This window comes from Osmerus mordax, chromosome 2, assembly GCF_038355195.1.
Source record: "Osmerus mordax isolate fOsmMor3 chromosome 2, fOsmMor3.pri, whole genome shotgun sequence".
Taxonomy (NCBI): domain Eukaryota; kingdom Metazoa; phylum Chordata; class Actinopteri; order Osmeriformes; family Osmeridae; genus Osmerus; species Osmerus mordax.
The window spans coordinates 3,232,533-3,246,200 of NC_090051.1; the positions used below are offsets into that span (position 1 = coordinate 3,232,533).

The following is a 13,668-nucleotide window of genomic DNA, read 5'->3' on the forward strand; positions in this document are numbered from 1 at the left end:
TGGACTCTTAAAATGAGTATGTACTTGATGGTGTCTCATTCAAACTGAATGAGCATACTTTATTGTAAGCAAAATTGCAATGAAATTAGAACCAACGAGTGTGTCATAAAGTCTGCCATGTCTCTGACGCTATCAGGCCTTCACTTCCGAGTATTATTTGTGGTGTGTCAGTTCCTCAGAAAGCAACCAGAGTGAGGCCATTTCTCTCAACCTTCAATTCAAACTTGGCCCATTACAGCCAGACTACAAAAGCACTTTCCTGGCACTCAGAAGCTCACGGCACTGAATGGTGGATATTTCCAATCACTCTGCTGTCAATCCAAGTGTCAGGTAAACACAGGCCCACGGAAACAGCCTTTAGAAATTCTTGAAGCTCTGGCTGTCTTACTTCAGTAGCCCTTCGAATCTTATCAGCAATTTTAACACAGACCCCCAGGTGAAAGGGAAAAGTCAAATGTATATCCTAATTGCAACATCTAATCCAACATCCTAGAGAACATAGGTTGGAAGACAGCTAATTGCCGTCTTTGGACATCTAAAGTGTGAGTTGGAAACTGCAGCAAAATGTGAGGCATCGGATTGTATTGACTGCCCTGCACACCTGCTGTTGACCTGTGAAGACCTTCTCTGGCAATTACCCTGTGGGAGTTCCTGCAAAGCGATGAGGACACAATACAATAGACAGAGATCTCAACAGGAACATATCTGGTACATAAAGTACTCTGAACCTGTGCGCCCACATTTAGTACCTTTGATGCTCTTTTTATGCCCAAACACAATGCTGAGATGAAACTAATGTTGACCCTGCGTCAGTTCTGTTACTACAGCGTACGATACTACTGTTTCCTGATCGCTGTGTGAAGTGAGGTCCACATATAACAGCAACAGAGCAGAAGCAGAGTGTGTTTTTGTCCAGGCCATGGTGTGAGGAGGAGGGAACACAGAGTGGCACCTCTGGGAGGGTGAAGGATTAACATATTGACAGTTGTTGTCTTGAGGGCCGGTCCGAGGGAGCGCTGACCCCATGGAGAGCCGCTGCCTGCTTGTAGACACCTCGAGGGACACGACAAATGGGGCCTCAGAAGGAAAATTGAAAACGGTGCGACGTGTGGACAGAATACCAAATGCATTTCGATGACATGTTCGGAGAGAGAGGCATCAATACGTACACCCACTGTAAGAACAGGGGAACACTGCGTTCCTATGTGTGACATGTGGAATCCTCTCCATGTACACAGGTGTTTATAGTAGTTGCCTTGATTCTCATGTTTTACGTCGGGGCTGCTTGTTAGACAAGGAAATGTAAATAATCGTATTACCACTGTAAAATATTGTGGGGGGAAAAAACTGCATTTTAATGACTATGGATGACCCCGCCATAATTAATTGCTGGATACACAGTAGTGCATGTTGGAAAAATGTATCAAGCATAGTTTCTATTAATACAGTAACAAACTATATTTTCATCTTGAGCAATTCATGTACACCCTTGGACATACAAAGAGGTGGTAACCAGGAAGAAAGTTGCATGGAGACTTTCTTAAGATTACACCAAATGTTCATCGTTTTCATTCTCCATGGCACAGTTGGCTTCATTACTCTAAAGGTGACTGCAGTTACGATGTGCTTGTCCTTCTCACTGTGCTGGACACAGACAGAGATAGGCATAACGGACTTCTAAGCTGCTTTCATCAGGCCATTTATTACAACAGATGTATTTCATTTTGCACGTTAATACAGAGAAGGCCGTCTAGATTCGTCGAGGTAACTGCCGAGTGTTTTACTGTGCTGTTTATTTTTAAAAGTGGCTCTGATCAATACTTTAGGATGAAACACCACTCCCGTATCCATGGCATCCATAATTTCACTTGTGTGGCCAGTGTGTGTTCTGACAAACGTCACAGTTATTTACGTGTTTGTTTATCTATCTCTACCATCCCTAAATACATTTGAATTCTCTAAGAATGTTGGTGTGATGGTACAAAAGCAGGCCTCAGCCTTTAGTGTGCGTACTCTCTGGATCTCTGTCTGCCATTCTTGGTCAACTGCCATCGTGGTTAGGCTCGGGGGGGGGGGGGTGGGCGGGGGCGGGGTGGGGGTGGTGGCACCACTTGATTGATGACGCTGACAGAAGGTTTGTAGCAAAATGAGAAAGGCCCAACCAGATACATACGGTATCTCTGAATCTTTACTTCAACAGTACGCTGCAGCTTATAGCTATGCATTAACTACACATAATTCACTGTTATCCATACAGGATTGTGCCTATACTAAATGTTAACTAGGGCATCGTAGCTCAGAGGACTGGTTCATGTTCATAAAGGGAGATCAAATGTGCTCTGCTCCGGTCCTTTGATAGCCAGCTTGTTAGTATTAAACCCCATAACAGCCTACTTATAACATGATTAAAGACTAGAGGACTTTTATGGTGTTTTGTCTCAGAGGGTACATCTGCATGATTCTAAATAGCTTCATTACAGTTTCTAAAAACTTTACTGTCACCTCATGAAAAACAAAACACTCAGAGCCAGACCGCAGAGAACAACCTGTCAAAACTCCAGTAGATGTATGACTTCAGTGTGAGATTTTAGAGCTTGGCTAACACCAGCACCACTCTCGCCTCAGAAGAGTTACTTCTTGCCCCCACTGTGCTCCCCAGAGAAGCTTCATGGTTTCACTTAGACAATAAGCCTACAACGCCCTCAACTGTAGAAGAATACGAAATATGAAGTACATGGACGACTATAATAGCTACAAGCTAGTTCTTTTCCAAACGAGTGCTCACTGGGGCTACTGGATGAAGTTAGTTTGATTGATTTTAATCAGCGGCTGTAACAAGCAAGTAACAAGACAGGTTTTACAACCTGCTGCCGTATTCCCAAATTACAATACACACGTCTTGAGACAGTGAACTGCATTCCATCATGCACCAACGAGCATTATCCTATTTTTGATTCATCTATTCATCATTACACCTTGAAGACAGCAATTCAACTTTATTTCCAAGCCAAACACTGTGCTTTGTAGTGTTATACTACAGCCTTTGTTTCATAAACACATGATTTCTACCGCTTGTGCATGCAATACCATTCCTTTAAAATGACAATTTTTATTCAATCTTTTTCGTTCCCATCAGAAGGCCATTTTGTTCTCTGCGGCGAGGGGGGTATTAATAGAGGCAAGATATTCAGCAGCGGAGGCTGATCTGCTGGTCTGTGTTCTCACTCCCGTGGAGCATGCAATCTCACTTTGCAGCGTCGCAGTCCCAGCCATACCATTCCATCAGCATAAATGCCTCACAAACACTCACTCACAAAGTATAGAGGGTAGAAAAGCACGACTTCAAAAGGCTGCGAATGGCTTTCGGGCTGCGCTCCTGAATTGTGACAACTTTTATTGCGCCATTTGGAATATCATAAAGGGTGAATACTTTTGTGAGGAACATTGTTCAAATGTAAAAAAAAAAAAATTGGAGTGTGTGTGAGGGTGAGTTTAGATTATGAATTTGTCTTATAAATTCAATAATGTGTGAGACAACAATAAATGGCACAAAAGCAGCCTTCAGTCAAATCTGGGTAAGTGATTCCAGGTAACAGCACTCTGAATAATAACAAAGCACATATTAATAAGCAATCTCCTGGAATACAGTATCTCAAAAAAACATGACCAAATAAGCGAGCAGAAAACTGGAGAGGAAAGGTTAATTCAAACATAATTTCACCTGACCATTTCTCTTGTACAAAATAATCAGTGTCCCACAAAATACCCCCTCGAAAAAATCCACTTTACAAATACAATTATAGTTGCCCCCTCGCTGCCAGTGCCACTGTCACCTGTGTCTTTTAATACTCTAATCAGTGGCCGGCAGGGCTGCTATCACGCTCCACATGCTGCACACTAGTCAATACAGACATCCCCAAACACACACAGCCTGGTTTTGTCAAATGTTTTATTGAGTGTAGACATCTGGGCTACTGTAAAACATGCATTATCTGTGGAAGGGGAAGAGGAGCAGGTGGCATTGTCCCCACTGTCAGCTGTGTCACGGCTGCCAGCCGTGATGGAGATTAATGAAGTATCTGGAGAGTAATGCGCTTCTTCAAATGCTCTTACAATTTGGAGAGGGGGGCTGTTCCTGATCTTAAATAGCAAAGCTGTCAGTGTTTAGTAGACCTGCGCTTTGGCACGGAGAAGGGAGAGGGCTGGATATTCCAGGACAACAAACAAACAGGGATAATATAACTGTGGGAAGGTTAGCCTGGGACGTGTGGGCAGGTAGCAATCAAGACGCGAAGCCTCGCTCTCTCTCACTGAAACAAAGAGAAGACCCTCTCCTGCAGCACCGTCCTGTCTGTGGGTTAACAGACTGCTCGCCGGTCACTTCTTCTTAGGCTGGTTGGGTGTGTTGAATTTGAAAAAGATGATGTCCCCATCCTCCACCACACAGTTCCTGCCCTGCTGTCTGTATTTTCCGGCTGCCTGTAAAAAAATAACAAAAAGATCAACAAAACTAATGAGGGTTTTCAAATATATACAAACTTACATCTCACACATTGCTCGCTCTTCAACCATACAGACAGTTTCTCTGAATAATAATAAACACTGGCACACACACACACGCACACACACACACAACAGCATGTTTTATTCATAAGGTTTTTAGATTCCCACTGAGTGGATAACCCTTGTCTCTGTCAATTTCCATTCACATGTGCAAGTAAAATGTTAATAACTCTCTTTCATTATAGCATCACACTTCTCAAAGAAACAAACTAAGTCCCAACATTTCTTTGTGTACATTAGATGTGTTTGTTCCCCTCTATGGCAAACTCAAAATAATTGACTTGAAGTGCTAATACGGACGGGTTTATGCATTCTGGTTCTGCACAGCGCACAATTAATTAGAAGAATCAATGTCCCTTTAAAGGCTCAGGAGACCATTTAATCCACGCTCAATACCACCAGAAACACTGGTTGGAGAAGGAGACAGGGGGAGAAAATCAATGGCTATTTGTGATTCCTGAGTATGTATTAAACCAGACACGTCTAACTGGTTCATTTGCACTTGAAAGCAGCCATCTGGAGGAGCAAGCTTGGCTTAAGCAGATATGATTACTAATAATGCGATATCCCCATACACGGGCCCTATTCACACTCCCTATTCCCACAACTGGCATTAAATAGCACTGGACTTAATGCTGTAGTTAGAGACATTTCACGTTCATAGGAGGCCCAGAAAAGGATTAGCAGGAGAGCATGCAGTGAGGACCTCCAGCTCTGATCTCAACCCCAGATAGCCAAGTCCCCAACTCCCCAGAGACCAGCACGCTTTCACCCTCTGTTGGCAGTCTAGGAGGAGCTGGGGACCATGCACCACACAGCCATTAAATACACTGAATAGATGAATACAAAAATAGATATATTTTGATGTGTTTTTTTCTTCTTTCTTCATCCTGTTTTGAATAGCATAATGTGAATCCCTACAATGTTATTTTAATGCAGTGTGTGAGTAGCTGCCAGTGGATTTGTCCTGCCCAGGAGAGTGTGGATGTCTGGGAGGGGAGGTCTCCTTGGTATTAACAGGATCTAGCATGTCAGGTTCTCAGGGCAGACCAGAGCAGATCACAAACCTCCTCCTCAGGACTAAAGAGGGATTACAGCCTCACAGACCCCCGTAGAGATCAAGCTAACCTGTGTTTCCCACTTGGCCCATTCCCCCTGATTGTTTAATCTATATAGGCCTATTCCAATGACCAGATAAACACATAATGGGCTTCTACTTTGGTGCCTCTCAGAAAGAACACGATCCAATTTAATGCCAATGAAAAAGTCAACAGCTATTGGCCGGTGGTAAAGTTTAATGGTGTTTGTAAGACTTTCTTCGTAGCGCCACTATGAATGACTTGCTAGTCGCTACTGACACGTGACGTGACGTTTTCAGACAAAGTGGTGGAGCGGCACAAACAGGGGGCCCCTTTTAGGACGCTAGCTAACGACCGACACGCTCCCGTCCTGCCGGCTGCAGGAAAGCAGGAGAGAGCACAGGACAGACAGTCTGCCAGACAGGCAGAGCCACGCTGAGCAGACGACAGGAAACAGTTACAACAGTGACATGGAACATTCTGGAATGTTGCTCCGTGCCCGGAGCCTTCCTGGGGAAAGAAATGGGAAGTCGTAAACCGTTACCTCATTCTGAGCCTATACTAGAATGCGCAGGTGAGGTCAAAGTCTTACTGTCACCTGAAACATAACCATACTACTCACCTGCGAAAAACCCGCTTTAGCATTCTGCAACTGCTGTATTTAGCACCCAGCCATTGTCTTCACAAATTCACCATGAAATACAGTTATTATGTTTGACAGAGACGCGCCCGTGTAAAAGACAGGGCCCAGTAAAAAGGTCAAAACAAACACTGGCAGTTATAAAAGAAGATATGCAAGCCACATTTCTGTGCTGCTCATCCGTGAAACAGTCCTTATGTAAAGAATTTCACACTTTATTTAACCTGCCTCTTTATATCACTGTCACAGCGCCACAGTTGCTTGGGGTTTTGCCAGCGCGGAGCGCTAAAGCTAACAGACTCTATAGATCTTATAAATGCCTGGAGAGGGGAAAGATGTAGCTGCTGTTCTTCAGAGAGAGCTGTCTGGTGGAACAGGCCTACCACCAGCCAGTTAAGGCAGATTGGGATGAAGATATGCACAGCTGGAGGAGGATGGCAGTATTTAGAGACAGAGGTGCCTGGCCTGTCAGGTGTGGCGCTGGAACGTGTGCAGTAATTTCTTCCCCTGGGTAAAGGTAAGGAGTGGTGTGCAGCTGGAGCAGTGCGGTGACTGTCAGCTCCACTGATCACAAGAGGCGTCCCCCTCATCTCCGCTCCACACCCTGACCGCTCACCTTGACAGAGTTCTCACTGCCTTCCTCTTTAAAATCCTGGAATTTCATTACTTCCGCCATAATGAAGCCCTTCTCAAAGTCTGTGTGGATCTTCCCAGCCGCCTGTGGAGCCTTGGTTCCTTTCTGTCAGGTGGAAGAAAGAGAGAGGACACACAAGGTAACTGAATTGTTTTGGAGAAGATGGATTACAGCACTGACACAGTGTTTGATAGCGAGGTGAGGTGAGTATCGTATCGCTAGGGGGGTGTTCAGCAGGGGGGGTATTTTTGCCTCGGTCCTGATTTTTGGATAGCTCTCCACTCGTCAGTGGCTTGCTAGGGCAGCCTGGTGTCCGATAAGAGCCCAGTGCTGCTATCAATGCCCACCAGCAATTTCTGATTCCCATTCCGTGGTTGTATTGATTTCGGTCCAGGCAATCTTGCCTCATTGTGGCTTGCCACTCCAGCCCCTGGTCGTAAGGAAGAGAGCCAGTGTTGCAGTGGGCTGAACTTCTCTATCACACCAGACCATTTTCAAATAAAGTTTAGATCATTTCCAAATTTTGTGTTGGATCAAATTGTATGCAGCGTACTGTGTAACTGTTGTCGGAAAATGTGGCTGCCTTTCCCCTTGTTAGTACAGTGAGTTGACTATTTTGAATAAAGAGATTGTGAATTCCCTCTATCAGACATGCATTTAAATCTTCCCGTAACCACAGCTGAACGGCTAGGAGAAAAGTATGAAATTGGCCATTTCCGATGGCCATTCAAAAAGGACAAAATAATGTTTCTAACAGGTTTATAAATTCTTTGTACATTCAGTCCCATTTAGCAGCAGAACTGCCTGTGATAAAATGGCCAATTTATATGCATTGAAATAATGCTGAGGGGAAAGACAAATGACCCAAATAAGTGACATGACTCGACATCATGATGACTCGTGCCTGTCGCCCGGCCCTCTCTCCCCTCTCCCCCCCTGCTCCGCATCTCTGCGCTCACGAACTGTTGAGCAGTTTTAATTATGTATATAATCAGGTTGGGGTCAACATATTTCATGCCAAAAGAATGATGTGTATTTAATGACTCTAATACATTACCATCCCTACGCAATCCCATTGACAGAGTGCTTGTAAGTTTAACTACCATTAATCAGCATCAAGGTTTGTCTAGGTGGAGAAAAATAGATTAGGGGGTGATTTTCGTTTTTTTTTTTTTTTTCATATGCCGCATTACAAGAGGTCCCCCTCGTCCCAGTTAAGGGCCATGCAGAGCAGGATAGATAATTCTCACCTCAAGGCTGCCTAATAAAGCATGCTAACACCTCCGGGGCAGTACGTTACAGGCTGTAGTTTTTACAATGCAAGATGTATTGGGTTAATATAGTTACTCACTGATGCTTACCTGACTAAATGCCTCTCACGCACAATCAAGGCTGTCTGCAATCAGTTATGTCAGGCAGACAAGCCTGTTTGTGAGAAAGTCTTTGAAATAAACCAGTACTTTTTAATAACACACTGAGGACATCAGTCATACGGGGACCTTCATCCCGTTAGACCTTCATCCCTTTAGACCTGGTAATAATATTCCTCTCAATACAATGTGAGTTCTCTTGTTTTAATGTAAAACCGGATGTCACCTTTGCACATATCCTAAACTAGCATTTAGCCATAAACATAGCGTGGCACACACGTGTTCTGAGACAGACCACACGCGTGTTCTGAGACAGACCACGTGCGTGTTCTGAGACCGACCACGCGCGTGTTCTGAGACCGATCATGCGCGTGTTCAGAGACAGACCACACGCGTGTTCTGAGACCGACCACACACGTGTTCTGAGACCGACCACACACGTGTTCTGAGACAGACCACGCGCGTGTTCTGAGACAGACCACGCGCGTGTTCTGAGACAGACCACGCGCGTGTTCTGAGACAGACCACACGCGTGTTCTGAGACAGACCACTGCCTCTGCATGTACGTAGCTCCTGACAAGTCAAGGACGTTGTTATAACTGCCTTTAATCCTTTTATTCCGTCCAAAACATTGACACAATAGCAGCGCGCCCAGCCAACATCTGTATCGATGTAAATCCTGCGCCCAAGTTGCACCCAGCTCTCGGCTGGGCCGGGCTCAGCACACTGAGACACACGGAGGGGGAGGAGCCGCGGCAAGGCCCACAAACGGTCGAATGAAAAGCCACATCAATTTCGTCGCAGACAACCCCCGTCACACAGATTAGGCAGGCACAATGCACAGGCTCCTTATCGCCAGAGGCAGGAGGAGGGCAGGCAGATCTGCCGCGGGATGGAAACATTCTCATGGACGTAATGGACAAAATCAATTGTTGCCGTCCTCAATCAATGTGGCCCCCACTTTTCCTGCTCAGCAGCACACCAGTAATTGAAGTTATCCTTGGCCTGTAATGACTAGCTAAAGCACAACCATGACAAAGTTGAAAGTGTGTGATATCAGTGCGGTCCCCAGCAGGGTGGAACGGTGTGTGTGTGTATATAAGTGTCTGTGTGTATGTATGTGTGTGTGTGGGTGTGTGTGTGTGTGTGTGTGTGTGTGTGTGTGTGTGTGTGCGTGCGTGCGTTAGGGGTAGGGTCTTACTCGAACGGTCCAAGCACGGACCTCGTCAGGTCCCGCTGTGAAAAAGTACTCGAGCTGAAGGGATGAATAGCCAGCCTTGATGATCCTGGTCAGGACACTGGTTGAATGGAAAAGAGAGAGTAATGACAATTGACTCCATGTACATTCCCACCACAGAAACACCAAGACCTAACTGGCTGGGCTTTTTATGGTGTTTTAGTGACCATATGATTCGTAGCAAAAGTTCACTTTTGTGGCAAGACCGCATTAATTCCAATATATCAACTCATTAAATAACTAAGATGGGTCACTTAGTTTCAGATAGGACATTCAATTCTCTCATGATTTTCCTGTGATTAATTGGCACGCTTGCCGACTCATTTAGCACTTTTAAGAATTCAGCCCGACGTCTCTCTCAGAGAGGAAAAAAATCTGCTGTCACAATTCCTTTTTCTCCACAGAGGTTTTCACATGAGAACAATAAACCCAAAATGCCCAAGTTATAATTATACCTGCAGATGACAGATGACAGTTAAAAACTTAATTTAGAAGAAACCCCTTTGACTGAGTTGTTCCGTAAAGAGAAGGATCCTTGCTTTATAACGGTAATTACTCTGCCATTTATTATTCCATCAGCACATGCAATTAAACGAGTGCGTGGAGGACACGGTTGATAATAAAGTGCGAGGAGACTGCATGCTAATTAACCTCTGTGTCTTGTGCTCAGAGCAGTACTCCAGCCTCTCCTCTTCACTCAAGTCCTGCAGTCGGCTCTCCAGAGCCCCGCTGAAGGGGATGACCAGGGCCCCGGGGTCGTGACTGTCCACCCATTCCTTGATCTTCACCAACCTGCGACGCGCACATTTTACACACGCACGCACACATTTACATTTACATTTAGTCATTTAGCAGACGCTCTTATCCAGAGCGACTTACAGTAAGTACAGGGACATTGAAGTGCCTTGCCCAAGGACACAACATCAGTTGTCATGACCGGGAATCGAACTGGCAACCTTCGGATTACTAGCCCGATTCCCTCACCGCTCAGCCACCTGACTCCCGTCTTTGTACACACGTGTACAAAGACACACACACGTGCAGGCACATATACACACACACACACACACACAGTAGGATATGTTGAGTGACAGAGTGGTACTTGTTATCTGCTGGCATATGCATATTCATGGGCACAGCCATGTGACTGTTTACCGTGTCGCTCGTAGAGATTGCACCATCAAGGTCGCCTCTCTCTAACTCTGTTCCACTCTGTCACAGAGTTTTCATTCCTCACTAGTTTCTAACTCGCGGATAAGTTTGTTTATCAAGTGCTGGTTGAAAATTCGTTCATGCACTGAAAATATGTTGGTCTTAAATGACGTGTTTAATGTTTAATCCACTTATGAGAAATAGATTCTGTCTTCCCTGTCGAGTGACTGGGACTCACGCTTACTGCCCATCCCAGTCCTTCCCCCAAGGACAGGACATATTAAGTAGGTGGCAATTCCCACTTCTTTGTCATTCTCCTATTTTTAAGGCTTTTTGAGAGTTTCCAGTGCCTTGCACCACAGCAGGACACCTGACATTGCAGGACAAAGATATCCTCACAGTTAATGGTAACTCTCTGCCAGAACAATATGGGGGGGGGGGGGGGCGGGCAATTATGAGATTAGCCCACATGCTTTCAACCTGGGATTGGACAGGTCCCAAAGAACAGCATCACACAAAACCATTTTCACACAGTGAGTCTGACAAAGCTCACAGGCTGGACTGAATCTAGGGCTCCCTGTTATTATCTGTAATCCTAGTTTCCTGTTTAAAACCATGTGAAATCAAAGCCGTGGAGCGACTGCACCTCTCCAATACCACAGCTCCTCAGATAACACAGTCTCTGGTTTATCAACTCTCTGATCACCTCTTCAATCAATCAGTCAATCAATCAAAATCGAAATGGAGAAACGAATGTTTATCGTGCAGCTAGAAAAAGAACGTTGTCGGTTTGCTTGCATGCTTTTTCGGGGTGTGTTCGGAGATGTGAGAGGCAGTTTAGTGTGACTACGAAGCTTTCAGGCTTTTCTTCCTCTGGTAAACATAACCATTTATTTTGTTTCATAGGCCTAATATGTCACATCCTGCTAACACTGTGGTGGTGATGCACTTAAACTACAGTTGAGATTTGACAGCCTACACCATGGCTGGCCACCACTTCTGATGAGCGGAGGGAAGAAAAATTACATTTAGTGGAAAACCTCAAAGTTGAAAGCGGAGGAGATGACTGCCTCTCCAAGAGGGAAAAAATCCAATCTGAGATAATAACAGCTGTAGTTTGTCACTTTTAGGAACACGGACGTCTATTCGGTGGCACGTTATTTGCATTCCTCAGGTATCGCGTTCGCTACAGGCGGCTGAATAATGATTCACAAATCACTCTCCCCACACCAGTCAAGGGCTGTGATCCGGTGAATAGACCATTGTACCTGAGACTGTAATTGGTGAAGACTTGACAGAGCTGAGTCGAGCCAGCCAAGTAACAAAGAGGCCCCTGGTTGAGGGCTGAGGGACGATTTTAATAATGTGGTATCTGAGATGGGGAACGTGAGTGCCAAATGAGCGCCGGGGTCTCTGGTTTCCTGTGCTGAGTGACACAGGACCAGACACACACCTTGCTGCAGGAACAAGGCACACCCCCTTCTCCAAACTCAGCACTGTCAATTAAGAGCTTTGATGCTCTGTCAACACGACGGCCAAAACCAATTGTGCTAACTTCACGACCGTCCAGTCATGCCACTTTGCAATTTGTATTTACATCCTCTCCAATTATTTGCACTCTTCAGAGTGTTGACAATTGAGTTGGATAAATGTTAATTCCCAAACAGAGCTATTCTGCCTTCTGTTCAAATAAAAAAAAGTGGATCTATTCAGCTGTGCATACATTTCCAAATAATGATTCAAAATGTGTCACACTAAGTCAGTCCCTCGTGTCTCAGGATTTGGGGCTAATAGGTCAGAAGTTGTCTGCACTGCAGTGGGACAATGTAGCTTGATGTCCAGAATATGTTTTTCTCAGTCTGGGCCACCAGGCATTTGAAAAGAATGTCTGAAATTCTCCATGTCTCTCTGTTGCCTGTTCTTCTCTTATCAGACCTAACCGGAAAATAACACACGCTTTTAAAAACATAAACACTTTAAACAGGTATTACATTTTGTTGAAAAATCTCAAAAGAGAATGCTTGTCTAGTTTGTAAAAGCAGTGTCACCGACTGTCACCCATGTCAAATTATCAAATTAATTTTTAAGAAATTATAGAGGGAATAGAAAGACAAATTTAATGTGTGTGTAAGTGTGTGAGAGTGTGTCTTGTCACTGTCCCATTATATGTCAATGTGGGGAGCCATCTCTCACAGCTCTGCTAATAGAAAGATTCAGCACTTTCTGGTCTAGATCTCTGTCCTCGAACAAATGATGCCTGAAATTTTTATTCTTTTTATAATGGAATTTCAATGGCCTTCACTGCAAATCTAGTGGAAATTTTTGCATATCAAGTGGGAAAAATTAAATGTTAACCACATTTTAATGTGATTAAGGTTGACAGGGACATTATTTCTGCTAATCATTCAACGCCTAAAAGGCTCAAACAAGACTGAGGAACAAGTCATGTTTGTGCTGCTTTTAGAGCTCCCAATTCAGAGAGGAAAAATAATCTGTAGAAAAATAAAACAGACATAATTTCCCACTGAACACACCTCCTAAGACAATTCATTTGAAAGAAAAACACACTTCAAAAACACACACACATATTCATAAATAAGTATTATTATCAATATCAGCGTTTATAATGTGTGCAATAATAACAGTGAACCCTACTCAGGATGTTGTAATATTCAGGCAGTCAGAGGACTGGTATAACATCACCTTTCTCAGACTGGTATAAACTCACAAACTACAACGCCTACAGCAGGTGGTATAGAAGTCTATTTAACGGCACAATATACGGTGAAGCAATGACAACCAATCGAAAACAAAGGACGCTTCCACCACATAGTTAGCTTGAATGAAGATTTCCCCCAGGTAGTCTCCCTCAGTGGCTCGTCTATTTGTCTCGTTTTGTGTGAGAGTCCTGAATGGGCCATGATTCCTGTGTTTCCTCATGCCCGGGGCTTCCCATGTCAAAGCTTTGATCTGCTTAAACGACCAAGCAGGGA

General features: G+C 44.5%; 1 protein-coding gene across 1 annotated transcript in view; it reads right to left on the reverse strand.

Annotated features, from left to right (window-relative positions):
* Positions 1–3,935: 3,935 nt before the first annotated feature.
* Positions 3,936–13,668, reverse strand: part of LOC136962115 (obg-like ATPase 1) — a 40,987-nt gene continuing 31,254 nt past the window's right edge. The window contains exons 8-11 of the mRNA XM_067255773.1: positions 10,175–10,315; positions 9,488–9,584; positions 6,899–7,021; positions 3,936–4,479 (exon numbers count right to left, since the gene is read on the reverse strand). Coding sequence (XP_067111874.1) covers positions 4,378–4,479; positions 6,899–7,021; positions 9,488–9,584; positions 10,175–10,315 — 463 coding nt within the window. The 3' untranslated portion in view covers positions 3,936–4,377. The remainder of the gene's footprint in view (positions 4,480–6,898; positions 7,022–9,487; positions 9,585–10,174; positions 10,316–13,668) is intronic.